Consider the following 27406-nt stretch of genomic DNA (forward strand, 5'->3'; position numbering starts at 1 on the left):
AGTGTGAATGGGAGAGCTGTTTGGGAAGCAAAATCAGCAGGGACTTGGTGAATGTTTAGATTTAAGGACATAAATGAGAGTCTCAAGGATGACTCCTGATTTCAGGTTCATCTCCTTGGATGGATGATGATACCATTCACAGAACCAGGAAACATTAGCACAGAACTTTATTTGTGGGAAAAGATCATCACTCGGTCTTGGATATGTTGAGTTTGTGATGGGTTTGAGACTCAGCAGAGACACCTAATACTTGGTTGCATGTGTAGGTTTAGAGTCTAGGAGCAAGGGCTGGCTGGCTAGAGATACAAATATGGACGTTCCATATCATTCTCAGTTGTTTATCCAGTGCCTGCCATGTGCCAGGCACTGTTCGAGGCCCAAGGGGTAAGTCAGCAAAAACAACAGACAGAAATGTCTGCCCTCTTTGATTCTTCAGTCCTAGTGACGCGCTCTGTACTAGTGGAAGTTGTAAATCTGGATGAGATTGTATAGGGTGGGGGGAAAGGAGATACCGCAGCCTTAAGGGAAAATAATGATGCTGGTGCTTAATGATGCCGGCGCTTTGCCTTAGGGAAACACACATAATCCATCTTTGTTTTTGTCCCATGTAAATGTTTGTTCTGTTACAAATAATCAACACTTTTTCTGTCTCAAGTTCAACCTCCCAATGGGAGAAGAATCTGATTGGTCCAGCTAGTCAACATCATTCCTTTTAGGCTGGAATTTTGTATCTCTGCCTCTCAATGCTGGTCAGCCATACAGAAAGCCATCAGCTTTGAACTGATGGGTAGATCCAGACCAAACCACAAAGTGGGCTCCCCTGAAATGTGGCTGGTTTCCTAAGACAGTCCTTTCTTCTCCTAACTCTCCACCCTGGCCTCTGCTCTGGAGGAGCTAGACCCCAAAGAAGGAGACGTGAAAGAAGAGACCAGGTCCCCTTCCCAGTTCTAGAAAGGAAGTCATACTTGTGGGGCTGGGGTGGGGTAGGGGAGCAAGGCTTGAATCACAGATGAGACTGGATTGCCCTGGACTGATGTTTTTATAACCAAAGGTGGCCAGAAAGCTATGGAACTTATCTAAGAAGGGCAACCAGTCTTTTTCTTTATTCATAACTGAAGGTTGATGGTTTCATTGTCGGCCTTTCCTTACATTCTACCCGCTACCGTTGCTCAGTAAGAGTCACAGTGGGAGACAGGGTATGGCTGGCATCCTCACTCACAGCCATATGACGATTGAATATTTTTTACTCTGATATTAAAAGAATGACTTAGATTGTTACTAAGAAATGAGAAATGTATATGTATGTTATTTTATTTGATGTTATCCCTATTTCCATGTTGTTTTGCATAAAATATTTTAATGTGAATTTTCATAGTGCATCTAATAAGCCCTTTGCCCTCAAAGTATGCAAAATTGAACAACTGTACAATCTACCACAGGCATACTCAGGAATGATACTTGGAAAGTGCATGATGGTTGCCTGAGAAGGAGTTACTTAAGAGGACAGAGCATGGGTGGGAGTTCAAGACCCCAGTGTGAAGACTCCAGTACAAAATATGTGTCTTCCAAACCTCCGATTTAAAGTGTGGGATTTATTTTATAGTAAATACCATCACTGACACTAGTTATCTGTAAACTAAGGTGGAACAAATAAAGAAACTTATGGAGATAATGAGAGCCAGATTTCACACAGTCAGAGAAAGAAGTTACAGATAAGCAAAGGGAAGATGCCAGAATGAACCCTCTGGCAATTGGAATAGGAGTATCAGTATGAACTCAGTTATTGTAAGATAGATACATAGATGCATAAGTAGATATATAGATACATAGATACATCAGTAGATATATAGACATAGATACGTAGATAGATACATGGATACAAGGGTGGATACATATATACAGCTCTATGGTTACATAAGATACAAACATAGTAAGCAGATACTAAATATAGATATGTGTGTATACAAGGGCTCATATACATACATATATTTCCTAGGTCTTTCCTCTGGGCGAGGCTAGAAGCAGTGACATGCCAGTAACATCAAGAAAACCCAGTCCTAAAATTTTCATTTCTAAAAACCATTCTCCAATAAAACAAATCAATATTCTTTGGAGAAATGACTGATTCTAGAGTTGAGGCAGGTAAAACACAAGATGAGACCTAAGTATAATCCTGGATGGGATTCTGAAACAGAAAAAAAGACATTCCTGCAAAATCTGGGGAATTCCTAAGCTGTTCTGCATTTTGGTTCAAAGTATTTGACCAAGGTTAATTTTTTGGTTTTGATCAATGTCCTATGGTTATGTAAGATACTAACATAAGAAAAAGCTGGGTCAAGGGTGTACAGGAACTCTCTGTACTATCTTTGCAACTATTATGTACATTTAAAATTATTTCAAAATAAAGAGGTTGGTTTTTTTTTTTAAACAGGCTAAGAATTTTCTATGGTAAACTCTAATAACACTATATAGAGACATAAATTGGCTGCTCTGTTGCCCTGTTCAAAGACTCTCATGTTTGTGAAGCTTTATACCATAGATATGTTGTATAGAATTTATAGTCAGTTACGATTTTTCTTTTAATCTTATAAAGTTGGAAGCATAGACTTCATCAGGAACAAAATGGTTTTTTATGGTTTTGTTTCTGATAGAAAATCTGATGTGGCTTGTCATTTCTCTTCATCTTAGTAACACAATTCATCTGAAATTGGAAGAGTCATTTGTGCTGGTTCATATGGCTGATTGCACGTTGTAAAGAGCCTAAGGAAAGGGTAACCAAGTGAACCAAGTGATGAGAAATACCACAAATCGGTCACTTCAGCCTGTTTGTGGGACACCCTTGATGCTGCCTTTTTTTGTTCTTCATCTCGTCACCATTGTGTTATCCTTGTCTCTTGTGTAAAAATATACAGTGAGGCATGGGGCCACAGAGAGTCCCGCCCTTAATTAAAAATTGTCAGCTTAGTAGGGGAGAGATACACAGAATTAAGGAGTTACAGTGCAAAGCCCTGAGCACTAGGGTCGAAGACCCAGGGAGCCTGGGGGAAGACGTGCTTAACTCAGGTTGGAGCCAGGTCGAGAAGATATGTCTAAAAATAATGAATCAAATTTTATTAGGAAAGTGGGAAAATGCATTCCATATAAAAGAAATAGCAGGTGCAAAATTGCAGAAGTAGGGGCTTCCCTGGTGGCGCAGTGGTTGAGAGTCCGCCTGCCAATGCAGGGGACACGGGTTCGTGCCCCGGTCCGGGAAGATCCCACATGCCACGGAGCGGCTGGGCCTGTGAGCCATGGCCGCTGAGCCTGCGCGTCCGGAGCCTGTGCTCCGCAACGGGAGAGGCCACGGCAGTGAGAGGCCCGCGTACCGCAAAAAAAAAAAAAAAAAAAAATAGCAGAAGTAAAAACCCATCTATTGCTTAAAAACGCTGTTTTGGTGAAACAGTATACAGCAGTGTTGAGAAGCTGAAGTTCTGGAATCTGAAAGATGGTGGTCAAATCCCAGCGCTTACCACTTCTAGCTGCGTGACCCCGAGCAGCAGATTTGAGCTCCTTGGACCTCAGTTTCCTCATCTATAACAATGGAGCTAATTATGGTACCTACATCAGGGGGCTATTTTGAGGATTAAATAGTGTTAGAAAATGAGGCAATGAACAAAGCGTTCAGCAGAGTATCTGCACACGTTTACTACTGCAAGTACCAATTGTTATTCTGAGAAATCATCCTAGAAGAGATGGTTTTTGAAGGAAGTATTGTAGTTAACCAAGTGTGGAATGAAAGTGTGTTGCAGGCAGGGGGACGGTATGTTCAAAGGCACAAATGGTACTCTGTGGGAGGGACACACAAACCAATATTGTTAGAGTATAAAGGGCAAGGCATGAGGGGATACTTTAAGCCACGCTGAGCAGAATTTATTCTACACGTAATTGACCATCCTTGAATTACTTTAAGGCCCAGGAACAAGGTGGTGTTTCTTTCTTAGGTGTTCTTTAAGGTAGATTTAAAGGGACAGGACTACGATGGAAACCCAGTTGGGAGGGTTTAAGGAGTGATAGTGAGTCCAAGTGCCACTGGACTCAGCAGCCTGGGACCACTGAGGTGGTGGGAGAGACCTGGGGCCCGAGAGGGAGTGGACGAGGGGAAGTTAGTGCCGAGGAGTCGCGTAGATGGTAAGCAAGCTTCAAGAAGCAAGTTTGAAAAGGGAGGGAGAATAGGATAGGACACAAGGTGAGGAGAAATGTTTGCCTTTCTCTATTTTCATTTTCATTTTTTAAACCAAGAATCTTGAGAAAATAAATCCATCAACGTAGCGAAGGGGAAGAAATTGGAGCGAGTGGGAAAGGGTGAGGCAGGCCCAGGCTAGAGGGAGGAGGGGTCGACAGCGCGCATGCGGCATCCTCTCCGTTTAGCCCCCTCACTGAGATAAGACCATTTTCACGTCGAGCCAGCAGTTGCTGTGGCTCAGTGATACCTTTGGTTTTTATAGCACATTTCCCTTGAGTAATTCAAATTACAGGCAATACACCATCTCTCTTAAATATCTGGCATTTATATAAAAGAGTGAAGATCCTCATTTTTCATTTGAGAACATTGAAATCCAAAGCAGTTAAGGGATTATAAAATGGAACAAAAATTTAAATCTACATCTTACTTTTTTACTGATGCACTATGCTATCTCCTGTGTTTTCTAATGCAAAACAGGGAGGACAATTATGTGAGTGCACAAAAATGTATATTCTGAATTCCCTTTGGTCTGGGCTTTTTTTTTTTCCTATTACTTACTGAATATTCATCTCATAACAAGATCCAAACATCTAGTTTACATGGAACTCTAATATAATTTCATTTGAAGTGGAGCAAAGAATGCATTTTTTTATCATAATAAAAATGTTTCGGGCTTCCCTTGTGGCGCAGTGGTTGAGAGTCCGCCTGCCGATGCAGGGGACACGGGTTCGTGCCCTGGTCTGGGAAGATCCCACATGCCGCGGCGCAGCTGGGCCCGTGAGCCATGGCCGCTGAGCCTGCGCGTCTGGAGCCTGTGCTCCGCAACGGGAGAGGCCACAACAGTGAGAGGCCTGCGTACCGCAAAAATAAATAAAATAAAATGTTTCTATGACTCAGTAAATTCCCTAATGGAAACAACTGTGTCTCGGTTGAATAACGCAAGACGGATACGATGTAAAATAGAGGTGTTTGGACCTAGAGGAAAAAACATGCAAAAGCAAACTGTATTCGTTACTACTATCTCAAGGAAACCGTTCATTCCATTAGTGGGATTTTAAGGGACAATAATATAAAGAAAAACAACCGTTCAACATCATTTGGTATTCTGGTTTTTTAATAGTTTTCTTTCTTTTACTTTCTTGTTAACATTTTCTGCTAGCTTAGGTTTGTTGCAGATAGTACCTACATTACTGCCCAAAGAACCTTCTGCAGGACATTGAAAGCCTGTAAGGTCTTAGGTTCAGTGTTGTAACAAGAGCATGAAAGTGAACATTGCCTGTACAGCTTAGGGATGTCATAAGATGGTGTAAATGCATCTGTGCTGCTGGCCTCCCAAACCAGGAGGCAAAGAACAGCCACTTAATTCCCAGCTCCTCCAACAACACCTCCTCTCCCCACTTTCTTTGGGGTCAGGCTGTAAGGGGGAATGAGTAACAGCTCTGACTTCTTGAGAGAGGTGGAAGAGGAAATGCCACTGATCAGCTGAAGTTATGAAATTACCTTGAACATTTTGGGGTGCCAGCTGTCACAAATAAATGTAGCTTTTATGGCCCAGATGCAAACCAAGAAATGAGCCCTCCAATTTACATCCAGAAAACTCCAATTTGAAGTTGGAAGGTACAGGGTTTATTGAAGATTTTTGTAAAAGAAGGAAAAAACAGTGACTTAAACATTTTTTTTCTCCTTTTTGGCCCTACTGCCCTGACCCTGACCCTAACTAACAGCCTGACACTGACCTTAACTAATGACCTGACGACTTCAACACTTTTTAAAGGAAACATTTTTAAAGTGCACAGTATTGCTGTCTCACATGCAATTATGTAGCTAAGGGACATTTGCACAGAGGAAAAAGGAAAGGTTCTCCCCTCCAAGAAACTCTTTATTGGATTCAATAGGCTAGTGAGACGTATCCCTTATACATATTTGTATGTCAAGGTTTTATAGTAACATAGAGATATTAATAAAAACCAGCATGTTTGATCATTACTCCAGATAGGTCATCTGCAGCTCGGGTTGTAGAATCACAGGTGCAAAATAGCAGGAGAAACTTCCTTGAAAAATAGTAGCTTATGCTTTAGAAAGAGTCTCCATTCTGAATTACTGAGTCATGTACAGATCTAGAAAAACCAGCAAAAGCCATTATGTAAAGAAGCAAAGATATGGGACTTCCCTGGTGGCACAGTGGTTAAGAATCTGCCTGCCAATGCAGGGGACACGGGTTAGATCCCTGGTCCAGGAAGATCCCACATGCCACGGAGCAACTAAGCCCGTGCGCCACAACTACTGAGCCTGCGTGCCACAACTACTGAAGCCCACGCGCCTAGAGCCTGTGCTCCGCAACTAGAGAAGCCACTGCAGTGAGAAGCCCGCACACGGCAACGAAGAGTAGCCCCCGCACGCGGCAACGAAGACCAAATGAAGACAAAAAAAATAAAAACAAAAAACCAAAAGAAGCAAAGAGAATTCAGCCTTAATTGACTCAGATAACACTGAGGAACTCCCTTCTCCGGGTTAAACGGAATGTGGTCCTTTTTCATATGTGGAAGAGTCAAAAACCACTCTTCAGTTACATTAACCCACAGATCTCTGCACATTTTCCAAGCCAGAATGGACTAGGTTTTAAAATGAGAATCTTTCCCAAGTCTGAATGCTTTTTAAATTGTTTTCTTTTAGAAAATCACACCAAAAATTACCCCAAAAATTTATTTAAGGTAATCCTTCAATTCAGTTATTTGTTGCAGCATTCAGAACGGAACTGAAACTGAATAATGCTTGAATATTTTAACAGCAGAAAGCCCAGGCTGAAATATGGCAGATTTAAGCAATGAGGCAGAACGGGGTGTGTGTCGTGCAGACCAATTACTCCCAACTCTTGAGAAGCACAAGTAAAGGAAAAGCCTTTCAGCCACCCAATGTGTAATGATATCTCAGCAAGACAGATGCTGAGCCATAGAATAGCACTGAGCTGAGATGATTTATATTTTTTAAAGCTCAAGGTTTGAAATTTTTTCCTTTGATTCTAATTTCCTTTTTGCAAATTTTTTTTTTTAAACCATGTGAGTCAGTTGCAAAGCTATCATCTGATCTATATGCTACAGCCAGACTTCACGCTCAGTTGAAGCCTCCTCCTTCCTTCGGACTGTTCTTTACATTAGGTTTTTCAATAAAGAGAATAAAATCTTGGGATTCTCTGTGCTACTTTTCTTCCATTCAAGAATCATAACCTTTGAAATAATTTTTAAGTGGAAATTTACGATTACAATTACTATATGTTAGTAGGTCAGCTTTTGTGATACAGTATAATGATCTTAAATTATTATCCAGTATATCCAGTATAATCCATGTTATTCCCTCACTTGCATCAAAGTAAATTTAATCTTGGAAAATCTGTGCTTACATGCAGAAGGGGAAAGAATTTGGATAAAAGCTAGAATACCATTTTATCACATATGAAAGAAACTTTATAGTGGCTTCAAAATACCATGAAGTACTTCCGTTTATCCTGGCTTCCTGATCCCCTTCCACCGCTCAGCCCCTCGACACACACACACTCTCTAATCCCATCTTGCACTTGCTTCTTTTCTTCTCTTTTTGTAGCTCAGTCATGATCATGGGCTGGGGAAGAAGCAATGGTGAAGGTTATGGAGGTTAATAGCAGTGAAGTAAGAATTAAATGATTGTGCTCAAATGCATCATCTGCCCTTAAAAAAAGAAGAAAACTTTTTACTAAACTATAATATAGAAAGAGGCATTTTGCTGAATTTTTACAAACTGAACCCCCCCCCCCAGTGCCCAGCTCAAGAAATATTGACTGTACCTTAGAAGCCCCTCCCCGTACACCTGTCCAGTCATCATGCTTCCCCCTCACCCCAGGGTAAACGCTCTCCTGGGACCAAGCAGATAGGCTAGTGCTGCCTGTGTTTTAACTTGATATAAATGGAATCATTCAGTCCGTACTCTTTTGTCTTGTCTGGCTTCCTTTACTCACTGTTCTATTGGGAAATTCACCCAAGTTTTGTGCTTGGATGTTGTTTGTTGACTCAGATGTTTCAATGGACCACAATTTGCTCTTCCAGTCAGGGGCTGATGGGCACTTGAAGAGTTTAAGTTTGGGACTCTTACAGGTGGCACCGCTGTGGGCTTGGGAGGGTGTAGTTGTGCTGGGCGTGCACACATGTCCAGGAGATATACACCCAGGAGAGGATTTGCCCGGCTGATGAGCGTGTGTATGTTCATCCCTCATTGATGCTGCTTATCTGGGAACAACCGAAAGAGCACTGGTGTTCGGAAAGAGGCCCCTTCCCTCAGGTAGAAGATTCGCGTCAGTGCCTCAGCAGTGAAAGTGGACGTATCTGCCATTCCAGCAGCCACTCACCTGTCTCTATTTTAATTACCCCATTTGGCACATTTATGGGGCAGCAATGCCTGATAGTCAAGAGGATGGCTTGCAGGATCCTGAAGAACCTTCTGAGCTTCTCACCTGCTCTTTGCAGTTTTAAGGTGCAATGATCAACGCATGCTGAGTTCAGATCCATTTAGTCACAAACAGTTATTATATTTCTACTCTCTAAAAGGTGCGATAAAAGTAAATTAAAAGTGGAATCTTGCCCTTAAGGAGCTTACAAGCTTTGGGGAGTATAACTCTAATACAAGTTAGAATGAGATGAGTTCCATTTTAAAAACATATAGGCATGGGGATTATTTTTTAATACTGGTAACCTACACCTGTTAAACATTATGTTCTAGGATAGTTGATTAAATGTTACAAAATATTACGTGTAAACTTATTCTAAACATTTATCTGTTCATCAGTGGCAGACATACGTTCAGGTTAAATGTCACAGAGTATAATTTTATTCTATTCTGTGAGTCTAGGGACACCGATATTTCACACCAACAAATTTATTCAACTGGGAAAGATACTTTCTGCTTGTCTCTCCATCCTTTAGAATATACCTAAAATCCTTTCTTTTATTTCCCACTTATCTGCTGGAGAGTTTAGTTCTGCCATCTGATCTGTCTAATTACTTATTCCACAAATATTTGTTTAACTTACTTTGTGTCAAATATTGTGACAGGCCCCGGATACGGAATAGTGAAAAATTCCCACACGATCCCTGTGCTCCAAGAGTTTACAGTCTCAGGAAGAACAGATATAGAGTTTCAGGTCATACACTATAAGTTCAAATAATGCTCTATGTAGTGGGTTTCATAGTGTCCCCCCAAAATCGATGTCTACCAGAAACCTCAGAATGGGACCTTATTTGGAAATTAGATTTTCGCAAATGTCATCAGTTAAGATCATATTGCTTTAGGGCAAGCCCTAATTTCAATGATTGGTGTCTTTGTAAGAGAAAGGAGAGGGAGATTCAGATAGAGAGACAGAGAAACACACAGGGAAGAGGGCTAAACAATGACAGAGACCAAGGAACAACAAAGACTGCTGAGAAGCTGGGAAGAGTGAAGGAAGGATTTTTTCCCTAGCGCTTTCAGAGAGAACGTGGCATTGCTGGTACCCTGATTTAGCACTTCTGGCCTCTAGAACACCGAGAGAATCAATTTTTGTGTTTTAAGCTACTGATCTTATAATGATTTGTTAACAACAGTCCTAGGAACCTAGTACAGTGAGTGTTAGGTTGAACCATAAGAAATTGCCCGTTTTGACTGCTTTGACCTACACGAACATGGCGACTTCATTTGGTTCAACCCAATATGCTGTGAGCTTGTGAGAGGAAGACCTTGTTGATGAGAGGAAACTTCTCGGAGGGATTTCTGGTGGAACTGAAATCAGAAAAGCAAGTGGAAGTTCATGAAGAACAAGAGAGAAAGGGGAGGAGAGGAGCTCCCAGCAGAGGGACCAGGGCAACAAAGGCTCTGGGGCAGAGGCCTGGACACTTGCGAAGAGCTGAAAGAGGCGGGCATGACTGGAACATGGTGTGGGCACAGGGCCAGGTGAGGCTGGACAGGTAGGAACAGGTAACACAGAATTGGGTGTTAAAACCTAAAGGTTGATGGTTTTGTTCAGGAGCAGTGGACCCCCACTGAAGGGTTTAAGCCAAAAAGTGAGAAGATTACTCTGACCCAGATGCGGGATAGATTTGAAGGAGCCAAACCAGATGACGAGACCGTGGGAGGGAGGGCATGAGCCAGGGGATGTCTCTGACCAGGGAAGCACGGTGGGGATCCAGAGAATGGGCCACCTGAGCAGTTTTTAGGAAAGAGCTCCGTGTTTTTGTTTTGATGGCATTGTCCTGATCAATATACCATCTGCCCTTGTGTCTCTTTGAAGACATTTAATTCTCATAAAATATACATACCAGTCCCGGCAGGCCTACAGCCCCAGTGTTGACTCACATAATCATGTGTAGCAATTCCACTGCCCAAGAAGTCTCTGGAAGGAGAAGCGGCACCTCCTCCTTCTTTTTTTTTCTAATTTCTCTCTTTGCTATTCACCTTGTGTTCACATCACTTTGTTTATATCTCAGCTAGAATAGCTATTACATTTTATTGTCATTATCTGTTTATATAACTATCCATTATAATGTGGGTTCCGTGAGGGCAAATACTGTGCCTCAGTTATTTTTATATCCCCAGAACCTAGCACAGAACCTGCTAAGTCCTGGCCTGTGGGATTTGATTTATAAGTGACTGCATCGGTGTATCAATAAATGAGTCAGCGGACGCATGAATTAAATACTTCGTTTATGCTCTGTCTTCTCAGCCTGTCTTTGGCCCTTTATAATTGCCTTTCTCTTTGGTCTGACAACATATTAACTGCTTTTTTTCCCCCCTGTGTGCTCTACTTACCACTACAAATATTTTTCTACTAGTTGTGGCAATAAACTTTTGGAAAAGAAGTCTCTTCCTCATGAATCTCTTTATATGTAGAGCCATTTTTCTAATTGCTTGCATCTCCTGGAAATGCTCACAGTTTTTGTTCTGTGCCTTTGGGAGCTAATTCTTCAGCACTGTTGTCATCGTAACCATCAAATTATTGAGAATGCGCCGTAGTCAGTGTTCCTCTCAGGGGGAGAGGGGAGGAAGGTGGTGAACAATGGTGGCCCCTTCCCTAAATGAGATACCACCAAAGACAGAAAGTCAAAGATGACTCACAAAGCTATATAAGATATACAAATGGCTAAGGTAAATGTTCATATTATATAAAACCAAAATGGAAGAACAGTTTCTGTAGTGGAATAAGAAAAAAAGGCAAGTTTCCTGAACTAGGAATCAGGACGTAGAATCTCACTGTGGGCTCACAACCAGTTGGACAACTGAGCCATATGTTGTATTGAACTTGGGATGTTCCCCCAAAATGCTCGTGTTCTCTCTGGCCATTTTGAATATCCCCACATGGTAGGAGGGAAGAGCTGCCACCTCTCTTCTCATTATAAAAGCTTCCTTGGGGCTTCCCTGGTGGCGCAGTGGTTGGGAGTCCGCCTGCCGATGCAGGGGACACGGGTTCGTGCCCCGGTCCGGGAAGATCCCACGTGCCGCGGAGTGGCTGGGCCCGTGAGCCATGGCCGCTGGGCCTGCGCGTCCGGAGCCTGTGCTCCGCAACGGGAGAGGCCACAACAGTGAGAGGCCTGCATACCGCAAAAAAAAAAAAAAGCTTCCTTGGCCTCTCATGCTCACCTTTCCACAAATCCAGGACAGTTGTCATTATAAAGTAAAAGCATAAGAAATAGAGACACAGATGTAGAGAACAAATGTATGGATACCGGGCGGGAGGGAAGAGGGGGGATGAATTGGGAGATTGGGGTTGACATGTATACACTACAGTGTATAAAATAGATAACTAATGAGAACAGACTGTATAGCACAGGGAACTCTACTCAGTGCTCTATGGTGATCTAAATGGGAAGGAAATCCGAAGAAGAGGAGATACATGTTTACGTATAACTGATTCACTTTGCTGTACAGCAGAAACTGACACAGTGTTGTAAAACAGCTCTACTCCAATAAAAATTAATTTAACAAAATAAAGTAAAAGCATCTACCCCCTTGTCATGATATTTAGGGGATATTTTGTCATACTGTAATAGAAATGCGTTGACCAGTCCCAAGAATAATAAATATTTAAAGTTTTGTTTTTAACTAAAATAACATTGGTTATTTTAATATTTTAAAATATTTTAAAATATTATTTTAATAAAATAAGCTAATGTACTTTATGCCTCAAGTAAGTCTTTAAAGATATATATCATCTTTATAAATTGCAACTTTCTGATAACTAACGAGGTAATCATGGAACTAATGCTATGGAAATAGCTTTAATATGTTTTCTCATAATATATGCTAATATATGTTAATTTTAAGTAATTTGAGCAAACCAGAGAAAACTAATTTCATAATTCTGCTTCTTTACCCCTAGAAATAACCACTATTACCAGTTGGAATATATCCTTCCAGATTTGTTATATATAAATGATGAGGTCTCATAATATGTACTCTTTTATATTATCTACTTTTTAAGGACACATATACACACACACAGATTATAAGATTTATAAGATTTAAGATTTATAGATCTATGTCATCCATTATAAGAGCTTCATAGAGTCTTTTTGCATGAATGTACCATAATTTATTTTGCCAGTCCTTACTGGGGATAAGTGTTTAGTTTATTAGTTTATTTCTAATTTTTTTAATATTACTGACAGAGTAGCATTGAACTGCCATGTACTTTTTTTTTTTAACATTTTTTTTATGTAGACCATTTTTAAAGTCTTTATTGAATTTGTTACAGTATTGCTTTTGTTTTTATGTTTTGGTTTTTTGGCCACGAGACATGTGGAATCTTAGCTCCCTGACCAAGGATCGAACCCATACTGCCTGCTTTGGAAGGCAAAGTCTTAACCACTGGACTGCCAGTGAAGTCCCTGCCATGTATTTATGTCTTTGCCCGTTTGTTCAAATATTTCCTTAAGATAAAGTCTCAAAAATGATATTGCTGGATCAAAGTAGACACATCTTTAATATTTTAAAACATACTATCACATTGCCTTCTGAAAAAGTTGTACCATTTTATATTAACAAAAATTCCCATTTCCCCATAACCTCACATTTTTTAACTTTTGATAGTCTGATATGCAAAAGTAATAATTTTATTTGTGTGTTTATAGTACCTATAAGTATTTGTGTTTGAGCATCTTTTCATTAATTTTGAAGCAGTTGTATAATTTTGTGAATTTGTCTTTTCCAAAATTAGTTTGTGAACACTTTTTATAAATCAAGAAATATATATCCAATATTTTTCAAAAAAAAAAAAAAAGCATATACCCCATAGGGGGTAAGAAGCTGGTACCTTTTGAAACGTGCTTCCATAACCCCACAAAGAAAGACTGCCTGAACTAAAGTACTCTTTGACCTCTTAGCTCAGCATTTGTGATGTAAAGCCTCAGCTTCTGTGAAACCTAAACTGTAAAAATATAAAAACAAACTTATAGAAATAAATAAACAAACAAATAATAAAACCATTTGCTTGTCAATTCCCAGATATTTCATGGCACGTAATTGAATAATTCCCAAGCATCTTTACAACTACATAGAGAACTTTTGCTTTATGTACCAAATGTGGTGTTTCTATTTGAGCTATTCTTTCATGAATCTGCTAGGCTAAATGATCAATTTCTTTGACATTTTCCCCCTTTCAAATGTCACCACTTAGGATTTTCATTTCTTTTTTTCATTCTTTTGATTTCTAATTCTAACACACATATTTATAAAACACTTTGGTGTTTAAATATGTTAGTGATAATAAGTCAGTCAATGAAAAAAAAAATTATGTTTCATATGGAAAGGGGATTATGTTTGGGAATAAAATAACATACATTTTTCTTCTAATTTTTTTTTTCTGGTTTAGTTTTTTGTTTAGTTTTCTTTTTGTTTTCCCTGTGCTCAGACTTTGAACACTCAGAGTAAGGCAGGAGACCAAGATATACTTGGTAGGGCTTTACTGCCATCTACCGTTTCTTCATGTAATAACTCATTGTTCCTTTGATTCAAAAATTCTGATAGACTGTGACTTATATTACTAAAGATTCCCCCCTTCTTTCTATTCTTTTCTTTAGTTAAAGCAAAGTGAAGCAAACGCAGACACCAAAGAAAAGCTCCCTTTGCGACTTCGAATCTTTGAAAAATTTCCAAACAGACCGCAAATGGTGAAAATCTCAAAGCTTCCTTCAGATTTTACAGTTCCTAAAATCAGGTATTAAAGTATTTCTTTAATTGTATATCTCAAATACACCATAAAACATTCATCTTAAATCTGATTCAGCCCTTTCAAACTCATGTGGGTGTGGTGTCTTTCTATTTTGAAGTTATTATCCATACTGCTACTCTGTCTTCCTCTGTTTTAAAACCGTTGACCCCTTTAAGCAATACATCCAGAGCAGAGTCAAGTGTGTTAGCCTGGGCAAGAAGGCTGCTGACCGCTGCCTCGCCCTGAGATGGCCCCTCGGGGATTTGACTTCACAGGTAACTGGCACAGGTGGTCCAGCTTACAAAGATGCTCGTAGACATTGGCCTCTGACCCTCAACCATGTAAGGATAAAATTGCCTCTGAGGCCCTTTTATTTTCAAGGAAATGGAGAAACTGCCACTGGCCAGGTTTCCAGACTACTGTGACAGCGTTTGTTTAGAATGCCACGTCCGGGTGCAATATAATTTGTCTTCCATTTTTTAAAAGAAGAACCATGGCATTTTGCACTCACACTAATATGATTTTCTACCACTTTGCCCTCAAGTTAAACAATTGCATTGAAGATGCTTCAAAATGCTTATTTTTAATAATTAAAGGAAATTCTTCCAATTATAGCTCAAAAATTACAAGTAGAACCAGAGTAATATCAAAAATGACATTTTTTATGTAACTAGTTTTAAAACAATTCTATGGGGAGGTTATAAAAGCATGAGACTGGATGTGGTGCCATAATATTTAAAATTCAAATCAAAATACATTTGCAATTCTGATTAAAAAAATTTTTTAATGTGAAAAATATGACATATATAAAAGAGCCGTAAATTAGATTCAAGATTAGTGATTATTGGAAAGATGTTATCTGAATTCTCCCCATGCTTTAAAGATCAGATGAAGTAAGTTTCTTATGAGTTATTTTGAGTCTTTAAATGTAAAATTATCTCTAAAAAGATTCTTATGATAAATGAAAGTTCAAAGAGATGAACTAATTCCTCCAAGTCTTAGAGGGGAAAAAAAGTATCTTATTACCACAGTAGGAGTCAAAAGATACCATTAATTACTGAATATTGTTGCTTAAAAGTAATTTAAGGGATGTGAGTTTTTTAAAACAGGAATAACTGAAGATTCAGGAATTTTTCTCTGAATTCACCATTTTGCAAATTATATGTGTAGTTAAATCTAAACACCTCTTGGTGTGACATGTCCTATTTTCTGTGAACTTTTGTCACTGCTTTATCTTAGCTCGGGCAAATGCATCATTGCAAAATGCCATCCCTTGCTCCATTTCATTAATAATGCTTGACATAATGTGTATTTCTTTTGCAAAGGGAAAGTTTCATGAAGCAGTTTATTGATCGCCAGCAACAGGACACCTGCTGCCTCTTACGAAGCCTTCCATCTACCTCTTCCTCATCCTGTGATCACTCCAAACGGTCTGCGATTGAGGACAAGTACATTGACCAAAAAGTAAGAATCACTGTCTCAAATAACCAGATTTTTCTTCAGCCTGTGTGTTAGAGAAAAGAACCACATAACTGGGTGGGGTCCTGAAATCTAATGTCTCAGGAGAATAATGAAAAAAATAATTTTAGTGGTTGGAGAAATTACTAAACCTAACATTTGTAAATTTGTTAATTTAAAATTTGCATTTCTACAGGTTAGCTTTTGAGCCCTGCCATGTGGCAGCCGGGTGACTTCCAATAGATCAAAAGCCTCCCCAAACCTGCATTTTCTCAAGTGTAGAAGGAAGGGCTCTGAGCTCTCAAGTTCAGCACAGGTTTAATGGTGGCCTGTACATTACTTTCTGCAGGAGACCTTACTTATTCCAGTTATTATGCCAGGGAGACTAACCAGAGCCAAGTTTCTCTAAAATTAGTCCAAATAACTGTCATTTATTGAGTTTACTAAGGCCTGCGGCAGGAATTATCTCTAGGCACATTATCTTATTCATGTTCTGATTTACCTATATCTTTATCATTTGAAAAGTAGATAGGGAATTTTTTTTTCCCGAATTCTACAGTTAGAAAATGAAAGATCAATAGCAGAGTTTGTGAAAGAGATTACACATTAGAGTTTGTTTGCAAAAGCATCGAATTCACTTGCGAGTATTTCTCTTTGAAAGTCCTAGTTTCTATTTTAATCCTTTAAATTGTTGCCACCTTTTTTCTATGGCTTATCATCAAATACATATTTCTCTATTATCATGTGAAAATAAAATAGCAGCTCCTTCATTCTCCAAGATTCTGTTTCTCCCCATTCTCCAAAGATTACCCTTGCAAAGGACCTTTACTTATTCCTCTCCTCCTCCTTCTCTCCCATCTCCTCCCCAAATGAAATGAACTTCTGCCCTTTATCACTCCCCGATTCCTTGTTTCTCTGCTGTAGTTGAGTGATTTTCTTCTCAATTATGATGATAATGATTTCCTTTGTAGTGTGTCTCTTCTCACTCAAGAATTTTCATTTATTTCTTTTCTTTCAGTTATCTACAGATGTTATTCCTCTGTTTTAGAGATTCCAAGATTGTAGATGACAAGTCTGATGCCAATGTCATTTTTTTTTTTCCATGTGAAAGTAATTCGGTTTTTCTTTGGTAGTTGGTTGGTTTTCTGGTTTCTCTTGGGAAGCTTGTAAGACTTTCTACATCTCCTTGGAGTGCAAAAACTTTACCAGGATATACTTTGTATGTCTTTTATCATCAGAACTGCCCAAACTGGGGAGTCTTTTCAGTTTGCTAACTAAGAATATAAGAAATTTTCATTTATTATTTGTTCAATTATTACTTTTCCATCTGCTCCTTTTTTCCCCCTACTTTTCTCTTATGATTGTTATCTCTCTTTTTCTTCTGTGTTTTGAAATATTTGTTCTGCTTAATCTTTCAGGCCACTAATTTGATTTCAACTGAGATCATCCTTTGCTTTTAAAGTTTGAGTGAAAAAATCATGAAATGTGTGTGGAGAGGGGCACACGCACGCAATACTGTTACCTCTCCTTAAAGACTTTCAGGAGACTGTACTCTTCTAAAAGAATTGTCACTAAACTTGTCATGTCCCTTCCCCGTAGTTACGTTTGTGCAATACTGTGCACAAGGCATAGAAGCAAAAAGTTTCTATGTTAGTGGATAAGCAAGTGGGAGGATAATGGCCTGGTTTCAGACAATCATTCTGAAATTGCATTTTACACATGAGAACACAGATGGCTTATTTTCTAAATTTATTTCAAAGGCAGAACTTTAAGCCAGAGGGTGTGCAGTGAAGCCCCAGTCTGGGCTCAGGTTGCACCCAGCCCTCTCCAGGAAGAGTGCCAGGAGTCGATATCATGGATGCCCAACATGGCAAATCCACAACTTGCTTTTTTAAATCCCGAGTAACGATATCCCACTGGAAATACAAAATTAAAATCTTAGTCTGTGAAATTTAATTTTCTCTCGAAAAGGGAAAAGATGTCTCTTACATTTCCTGAACAGAATATTTTGAAATTGGTGAGAAAAAATAAATAAAAAGGTTCTTAGCAGGTGAGTGGGATGGGGGGGTGTGTCTAAGGGGACTTTTCATCCTTCTATGTTTGTGGCTTCTTTTTATATTCTCATTTAACAGTTATTTTTAACTAACTGAAAGTAAGATAACAATTATAGCTTTATTCTGTAATCTTACACTTGTCTCTCTCATAATCCCCTAAAATATAATGAACTAGCAAAGACATTGATCCTGGGGGCGGGATCGAAGTCCCTCAGCTCTAAAGAGACTAGAACTTCTTGGAGACTGCGGGCCGTCCCCCATCTATAAAGTCCGTTGATTCAAACACACAATACATGGTCTTATACAAGGACGGTGATCGGCCATGGTTAAGTTGCCCTTCATCCCCTGTCAGGCTCATTGGCCATATGTAGATAAACTACAGTTAGAACAATATTGTTTATCTTTTTACAGCCTTCAGCATCTGGAAAGGGGCACATAGGGAACATAGTTTCTCTTCATCTCAGCAGTAGCTACCCTGTTGGGGCAGCAGCAAAAAAGACTGACCATGCTGCCACCCATTCTTAAAGCTTTGACTTTCCTCAGGCTGCTAGGAAAGTAGACTTAACAGTTCCTTTCACCGTCCTGTTTCCAGCTTGAGCTCCTGGCGTTCTTTATAAATACTAATGATCTGTCATCCTTGAGGGCTTTGGGCCAGGGAAACCCAAAACAGATAATTCCACTCAATGAATTTCAGTGGTAAGGATTTAAGGGAAGTAGGAATCGAGGAGAAAGCAGTCTGGTATCTGTATTTTTAAATATGGCAAGCCTTTTTCATTTTTCTTAAGAAACCCCAAAGCCACTTAAAAACAAAAATACACAAACACACGAGAAAAATCCTGAACAGAGACCACACCACCGTTAGCTCCCCTGATAAAGTATTTTTCGGGAAGCACTTGCAAATTTCTATTACATTCCAGTTGCCTTTGGAAATACGAGTCATTATCAAGTGGACAGCAAGGTCCTTCACTCTGCGTGAAGAAACTCTCCTGGCCCCCTGCAAACAGAGGCTGTTTTCCCCAAAGAGTAGTAAGAAATCAAAAGAAAAAGAGAGGCTGGCTTTTGGTGATTCTCATAATGTGAACAAAGGAGCAATAAAATAAAAGTTTTCTCTTAACGACTACCTGTCAGGAAGAAACTTCTGACACCCTCTATACTAGAGGGACTCACTTTTCTCTTGCCAAGGAAAACACTGAGTCCCCAGGCACCTGGACATCACAAGTTAAGGGGAAAACCTGACAACAAAAGCCAGGAGGGGTGGAGGTGGAGTTGTTTGATTAAGCAACGTGGAAACACAAAAGCAAATGTTAGGCAAGATTTTCTCAAGTAATTACCCTGGCTTTGAACAACTGTAAGGAATTCCCATGGCAACCTCACTTTGCAAAGACCATGTTTTTAAAAATAGCCCTGTCTGATTACCTTTATCACATAGTTTAAAATACCTGTCCTTCTCTGTAAGCAATGAGCAAACAAAACTGTAACATCTTTTAAGCGTTGTGTGGTTTGCTCAGATCCTAAAGGAAAAAGACAGCAAACAGTGTGGTCCCTCTTTTCCCTTGGGGTGTCCTTCCAAACCCCACAGAAAAGGCATTCCCAAGTGCCAGTTCCCACATCTCTTTCCCTTTCCACTCCCCTACACCCCCGTGGGCATCTTCAAGGGGTCCCCTTTCCTCCTGATTAAAGGATAAACCTGCAGATCTTCAGAGGAGTCTTATAGTTTCCAAGCAGAAGGGGATCGGGCAGTGGTTTTCTACTCATTTTTCCCCTCTGTATTATTGGAATTAAACCCTCAATTCCTTAAGTAGAGTGCCTGCATAAACTGAGATGTGAACTTGGCTTTCCAGTAACCTTGTTCATAAAAGCAGCTCACTCTGTCCTCAAGTGAATCATCTCATCAACGTCAAGGTTTCCACTGTGGTTGGATCTAAGGACTCTCTCTGTCTCTGACGGACCTCCCTGGTCCTTCTGCCCTGCTGTCTTGGCTGGGGAGCCACTTCTGGGGTCAGAATCTGCCGTGTCTGGGGAACATGAGGGCCCATCACAGAGTCACATCAGCATGAGACAGACGGAGAGATGAGGGCTGTCCCAGTCACCCCCTTGTATCCCTGCACTTCTCAGAACCGTAATCAGAACCCATATGATAAAGAACAGTGAGGATTTATTTCTCCAACAATAGAGCAATGTCTGCTCTCTCTCTTACCTGTCTCTTTTCTGCTAAACACATAGAAAGTTCCATAGTAAGCCTTCATAATTAATAGCTAACACGTGTACAAAATGAGGAGGAAAACAAAAAAGTAATTACTGTGTTTTGTTTACCCTTTACATTTCCATAAGTCTTCAGCAGTCACTCAGTCATTCAACAAACATTTATGGAACACCTGTTATTCGTCTGGCACTCTTCTGGGCTATGGGAATTCAACAATGAGTGAGATGTGAACTATGCCCTTTAGAATCTCTTAGTCTAATGGGGAGAAACACGTGTGAATGGATGAAAGTAAAAACTATTACAGGAGCATGAGACAGAACCCCCTAAGTCCTTCCTGCAGGAGAAGGAAGACTGAGCCAAAGAGGACAAATTGCTCCAAGCAGGGAGGGAAGCATGTGGAAAATATGGACAGCATGATCTCCTTAATGTAACTGATTGTGAGAAGCAGAATAGAATAGTCATTAAGACCAGTAATACTGATTACATGATGTAGGTTCCAATCCTCATTTATAAACAGAGGTAATTCTTATTTTTAAGGTTTGTTGTGAGAATTAAATAATATATGTTAAATGCTTAGCATCGCACCTGGCATAGCATATGATATGTGCCTATCAAACCAGATAAGAAAAGTTACTTTAGGAACTTACCTGACTGTCCAGTGGTTACGACTCGATGCTTTCACTGCCTGGGCCCGGGGTCAATCGCTGGTTTGGAAATGAAGATCCTGCAAGCTACACGGCACAGCCAATAAAAAAAAGAAAAAAAAAAGTTACTTTAATTAAACCATGCCATGAAGTCAGATTCAGCAAATAGACATATTCATCAATCAAGAAAAATTACTTTTACTTAAATTAACCTTTAGATGTGACAGTCTAGTTGAGCACAATATGTTAGTTACTGATTTATTTTCCTTACTGTCCCTGAGCCTGATTTTTTTTTAGTCTGATTTTTGATGATATTTCAGTTGCAACCCCCGTGCCTACCTAGTGTCTTAGCCTCAAGAAGTAAATTAGGGCTTCCCTGGTGGCGCAGTGGTTGAGTCCGCCTGCCGATGCAGGGGACATGGGTTCATGCCCCGGTCCGGGAAGATCCCACATACCGCGGAGCGGCTGGGCCCTTGAGCCATGGCCGCTGAGCCTGCGCGTCCAGAGCCTGTGCTCCGCAACGGCAGAGGCCACAACAGTGAGAGGCCCGCGTATCGCAAAAAAAAAAAAAAAAGTAAAGAAGTAAATTAAATTGTTCTGGAAAGGTTTACTGTTCACAAAACCTTGTTGATTGCCATACAGCATTTTATAATTTTCTGCGTAATCATAGAGTATTTGATGGTTTGTTCCAGTAACTCCACATGTAGCAAGTTGCTCAGCTTGATCTATAATTTCCAGGATGAACGTTAACTCACTTTAAAAAAAAGAGAATAGCCTGTTTTCATCTTTTGGGCTTTTACTCTTCTGAAAGAAATTTCTAAAATAATAGCTTAGCATCTCTGCAGTGCCATTCAAGACACGTCTCTAGGAGAAGAGTGGCAGATTACATGTTACTACCACTAACCAGAAGCTGTATCGCAAAGATACAAAGTAGTGTGGTCCCAGGGAGGGAAGAAGTGTGTCCATCAAACCCAGTATGAAAACCCTACCACTTCTCTCTTTAGTATACAAATGCTTTAGTAGATAATTGATTGCCCACTTATTCACAGTAATAATGAAGATGCATCATTTAAATGACAACCTTTTTTTCATTTTTATTGATCTTTGCAGTACGTTTGTGAGCTCAAATTAAAATATGGCTGCATTTATGTGCACAGTCTTCATTTGACAATCATTTCTAGAGGACTTTTATATGCAGTGTGCTGGGTTATGGGTTAAAAACACATATTGCTGCTTTCAACTAACTCGAGAATAGGAATTCCCTATCAGTGATTGTTTTTTCAGAATATTTAATTGTGTGATTATTTTTAGTTTGGAATTATATGTAATTTGTTTGCATTCCTTAGGTGCACATTTATTGGGAGTCAAAAGTAAATCAGTCTAGGATTAAGCATCTTTTATACATAATATAGAAGGCTTTTGATCAAGTGTTTTTGGTACAGTCTCCAAAACAGGTCTGGGAGAGCTGAGGTTGCAGCTAAACCTATCTTTGAAATTTACATTTTGCTCTACTTTTTAAACATGCTTCCCCTTTGAGTATAGTCGTACTTATAAATTGTATTTTCCATTAAGTCTCAATGTGTTATAGTTGATGCTTCTGCTGACATTCTTGTTCTTTGGATCTGAAGTTCAAATACAGTTGAATTGTAATTGGAGACCAGTAGCTGCTCCTTGTACTATCAGAGTGCCATGGATTTTAAATTCACAAACAACTGCTTGGTTAAAAGCATCTGGCATTTTCTCCCAGAATCATAAATCCACTCATCTTTTTTTAATCTCTGCAGATTTTCAGTCTTTGTCTTTCTGTTTATATGAACTATAACCACGAAGTCATTTTGTTTTTTACTTATATAATCTAAATCTCCCTAGCATGTATTATATTTTATTACCAGTTAGCACTATATATAAACATATCTAATTTTTTTCTATAATTGAAGATAATGTTTTCCCCTCATGCTTTGCCTCATCAGTTATTATACTTGTTTAGCTGAGATATAAGTTGTTGGAGATTTGACCAACTCTGCAATGACAAGCATTAGTGACTAAAGCACAGTCATAAAATTCAAGTGCCAAAAAGCCAAGCCAATGAAGTTTCCAATCATTTAGTTTCTAGTTTTACAAGACTGTCCTATATCTCAAGTGAATAGAGGCATTTCAAAATAAGCAGTCCTCCTTTGTAAGTTTTACCTGCTTCACATCTGTTATTTTAAGGATTCACTTCATAAGAAAAAAAAAAAGGTAGAACACAGAGCTATCTTTTAATATTAAGAAATTTATTCATTCTTTCAATATATTTCAGAATTGAAATATGCACAGTGCTAGACTGGAGGAAAATGTAGTGGACAAGGCATACACCATCCTTATCATATGGAGTTTATGATCTAGTGGAATTCACAGAAAGACAAAAAGATGTTTCACACACAGAGCAGGGACTGACATGTATGGGGTGCCCTGGACCCCAAAGGAAGAGTAAAGATTTGGGAGGTTTGTGTGTGTGTGTGCACACATGTCTGCATATGTGCTTGTACACGTACATCTTTATATATATTTTTAACTTTCCTGCCTGGTATTTTCTCAGGATTCAGAATTTATGATGTTGAAATAACTTAAGATCAGAAATCTTGACCCATCATCTAAAACTCCCTTTTTACAAAAGTCACATTCTAAGACATATTTCAAACCTTCCTAACACACCTTCCTAATACAATGGTATTCACCTTTATATACATTGTAATAGGACTCTTTTAATCTTGCTGCCACCAACACTAATCACGTTTTTAAAATTCTTTCTTTCTAAGCATAATGTCAATTCTGCAAAAAGTTTATTTTATGGAAACATCTTGCCATGCACAGGATCTGTCGTATGCACTTTGGGATTAATTTTCAGTTCACAGGTGCATGAAAAATTCAAATACAGATAAATGAGGTACCACCTTCAACGTGTGTAATTTTAAGTAATTGCTCAGTTCCAATTACTGTGTTTTATGTGGGAGACTTATTCAATAAAGTGGCTCGTTATAATAATTACACTATACCTTTCCAGCAGAAATGACATTCATCAAGCCTTGTTCACTGGACCATGATTTGGGGCTTAATGGTCATATGTTTTTATAAATTCTCTCCCACTTAATATCAATCTATGAATATTTTTAAAGTGAGAAAAGAAAAATAAGGCCTCTCAAACTTTTTCCCACTTAGCAACAGAAATGTACTGTTAACAACTCCAAATCAGAAAAGTTAGTTGAATATTTATAATGTTTGTGGTTTTCTTTCTCAGATAAATATTAATGGCTTCATTTTGAAGATCACTAGAGTGAAAGATGGTTCTTTAGATCTAAGCATGGAGCATCCCAAAAGAATCTAATATTCCCTGATAGGTTTGTGGTTACTCCCAGGTGATTGAATAAATTGAATTAATGTTTTGGTTAACTAAAAGTTGTGATGGATCCCTGATTTTAAGGATTCAATAAATGTAAAATATAAATCCTATAAACCATCCTGGCTCTAATGGGTTAGAAAGGTCATTGATCTCTTTTCATGCTTCAGCACTGTTATTCTGAAAATCAGTTATGGATATATAGAACAAAGAAAAAAATTGGCTAGTTTAGAGTTTGTATTAGGAGTTGAGAGAAGTAAGAGCATGTTATATGTGCAAACCAAATCTTCCAAGTCAAGCAGACAATGTTTTATTACAGTATAGCTTGGAAAATTCTTTTCTTTATACTTCTTTTTTTTAATACTGTTTTTTAAAATACTTTTAAAATACTGTGACATTTTACATAGACATCATGATGTAGTGAAAAGCTGTACAATCCAGAACTCTAATCATAATTCTGCAATTTATTATCTGGGTAACCTTAGACAGCCTAATTTCTATGAACCTCAGATTTCCCATCTGTAAAAAAGAGATAATAATACTACTTATGAAGATTAATTTGAAGATATGTAATATGTAATATAGTACCTCAACACATGATCAAACAGCCGAGGAAATGAATAAGGATTTAGAGGATTTGAAATATACAGTTTACCAGTTTCATGTTATGGCCATTTATACAATTCTTCATTCAATGACTAAAGAATATATTCTGATTCAAGAACACATGAATGATTTATAGAACATGACCACTTACTATACCACAAAGGAATTCTGAATATAAACCAAATCAGTATCTTAGAGAAGGAGTTATTTGACCAACATAAAATTAGAAACCAAATAACAACCACAAAAATCACCTACACATTTAAAAATTTTAAAACCACTTCCATATAACTGAAGGAGTATAGAAGACACCACAATGGAAATAAAAAGTATCTAGAACTGAAAAATAATGAACATAATATATATCAAACTTATGAGAAGTAGCTAAAGGCATTTTTAGAGGAAAAATCATAGCCTTGAATGCATATTTAATAAAGGAATAAATGTTGACATTAATCTTCCAAGTATTCAACTCAGGTAATTAGAAAAATATCAACCAACAAAACACTAAAACAGCAGGAAGAAAGAGATAATAAAGATAAAAGCAGATTTTTTCTCTGAATTAAACATTTTGCAAATTACATTTGTAATTAAATCTAAATACCTTTTGGTGTGACATGTCTTATTTTCTGTGAACTTTTGTCACTGCTTTATCTTAGCGCAGGCAAATGCATCACTGCAAAATGCCATCCCTTGCTCCATTTCATTAATAATGCTTAACATGTGTACTTCTTTTGCAAAGGGAAGGTTTTATGAAGCAGTTTATTGATCGTCAGCAACAGGACACTTGCTGCCTCTTAGGAAGCCCATCATAGGGGCTCTATCCTCATGACCTCATCTGAACCTAATTGCCTTCCAAAGCCTCCTCTCCTAATATCATCACACTGGGGTTAGGGCTTCAACATATGGATTTTGGGGGGACACAAACATTCAGTCAATAACACACAGCACTGTAGGGAAGAAGCCAAGGTTAGTTGCAGGGCATCACATGTTTCTGGGAACAGGCAAACACCCTCTTCCCTCTACACTAAAGAAAAATATCCAGGGGACTTCCCTGGCGGTCCACTGGTTAAGACTCCACGCTCCCAATGCAGGGGGCCCAGGTTCGATCCCTGGTCAGGGAACTAAGATCCCACATACCGCATCTAAGCCGTGTGCCACAACTAGAGAAGCCCGCAGCCAAAAATAAATAAATTAATTAAAGAAACAGAAAAACATCCAGGAGTGGAATCAAAAATAACAAGAGTGATAAAGGAAAGAGCAGATCCAGATAAAATTGGTCGTGTCAGGGGGGAGTGAAAGCAGAGCCAGGAAATCCCAGAAAGAAAGCTGCCACATTTGATCCCTGTATTCTTAACAGAAGAGGAAGCTCTGAAGTTAGGAGAGAAATATTGGAAATGCAGGAAAACAAATTTTGCATGAAAATGAGCAACTGAAAATCATCAAAGTCAAGTTCCCTACAAAAGTTACAAGAAAAAGAGAATCAGGGAGGGAATGCTATCCTATAGACAGGTAAAGAATCAAGCATGTATCTTGCCTTCTCCTTATGAATTGAACTACTGAGTAACCAAATAATACATGTGGGGAGGTGCCTCATTATAAAAGTAATCCAACTAATAAATGAAAAAGAAATGACAATTTTACAAACTGGGTGAATCAATCATCTAAGCAACGAATATCAGTACTGTTAACATCACAAAAAGAGGGACAACCAGACATGATGCGCATTCAGATCAAACCTGAGTGTGATGAAACTCAGAATCCAGTTGCCAATTTGCAGAAAGTACAGAGGACAGAAGAACATGGTGAACTATACCATGAATGTACACTTAGCAAAACCAGGCTCCAGGAAGCTATGGGTCAAATGGCCCAGGATCTTCAACTGTAAAGGGGAAAAAAAGAGGAACCTGTAGATTAAAACACCTAAAGGCAGTGCCAGAAAATTGGCTCGACCCGTCCATTGCTATGCCCTTCAGCTCCAATGTATTCAACCACAGATAACTCTACGCAAAATGATTTGAAGTTCCAGGGTCTTGAATTCCATGTTCAAGTGCACAATTCTGGGACAATCTTGTAAATTAAAATTTTAAGACTTAAAAAAATCACTTATGTTTTGTTTGAACATTTAAATTTAATGTATTTGTTTTTGATTATTAATTCAGTCACAGAACAGTTATCTTGTGGAGCTGAATGTATCAGGTTTGCAAATATAAAATCACCCAAAGAAAGAGGCTTTTCAACTAATCTTTTATTTTTTTCAATTCAAATGCTATGTAAATATGTCACCCATACCCTTCTTTTTAAGTCCTGCATTTCTGATAGGTTTATATCCAGAATGAACAGTTACACCTTTCATAAGCTGTAATTCCTTAAGTGCTTTGATCATTATTTCAGGTCCTGTCAGTATCTTCTGGAGCCAGAAGAGGGCATTGCAGAGCAGTGTAGCTGGTGCTGTCGGCTGAAAGAACTGCGCGAAGCTTTACTAAAGAAATAGAACTAGATAGTCACTACAGGCCTTCTTTATTTACCAGCAGAAAGAACAGTTTCTAAATACATATCAAGGCTATCAAATACAGGTAGGTAGGTAGATAGATTAGGTAGATAGATAGCTATAGATATCTCCTTTCTTCTTTCAAGAA

General features: G+C 38.8%; 1 protein-coding gene across 8 annotated transcripts in view; it reads left to right on the top strand.

Moving 5' to 3' along the window:
- The window catches only part of NALCN (sodium leak channel, non-selective), a 292929-nt gene that overhangs the window by 196944 nt on the left and 68579 nt on the right, over positions 1-27406 (top strand). For all 8 annotated transcript variants that reach the window (XM_067713361.1, XM_067713362.1, XM_067713364.1 and 5 more), the window contains 2 exons: positions 14296-14432; positions 15752-15890. In XM_067713361.1, the coding sequence (XP_067569462.1) occupies positions 14296-14432; positions 15752-15890 (276 nt within the window). The remainder of the gene's footprint in view (positions 1-14295; positions 14433-15751; positions 15891-27406) is intronic.

This window comes from Pseudorca crassidens, chromosome 18, assembly GCF_039906515.1.
Source record: "Pseudorca crassidens isolate mPseCra1 chromosome 18, mPseCra1.hap1, whole genome shotgun sequence".
Lineage (NCBI taxonomy): Eukaryota > Metazoa > Chordata > Mammalia > Artiodactyla > Delphinidae > Pseudorca > Pseudorca crassidens.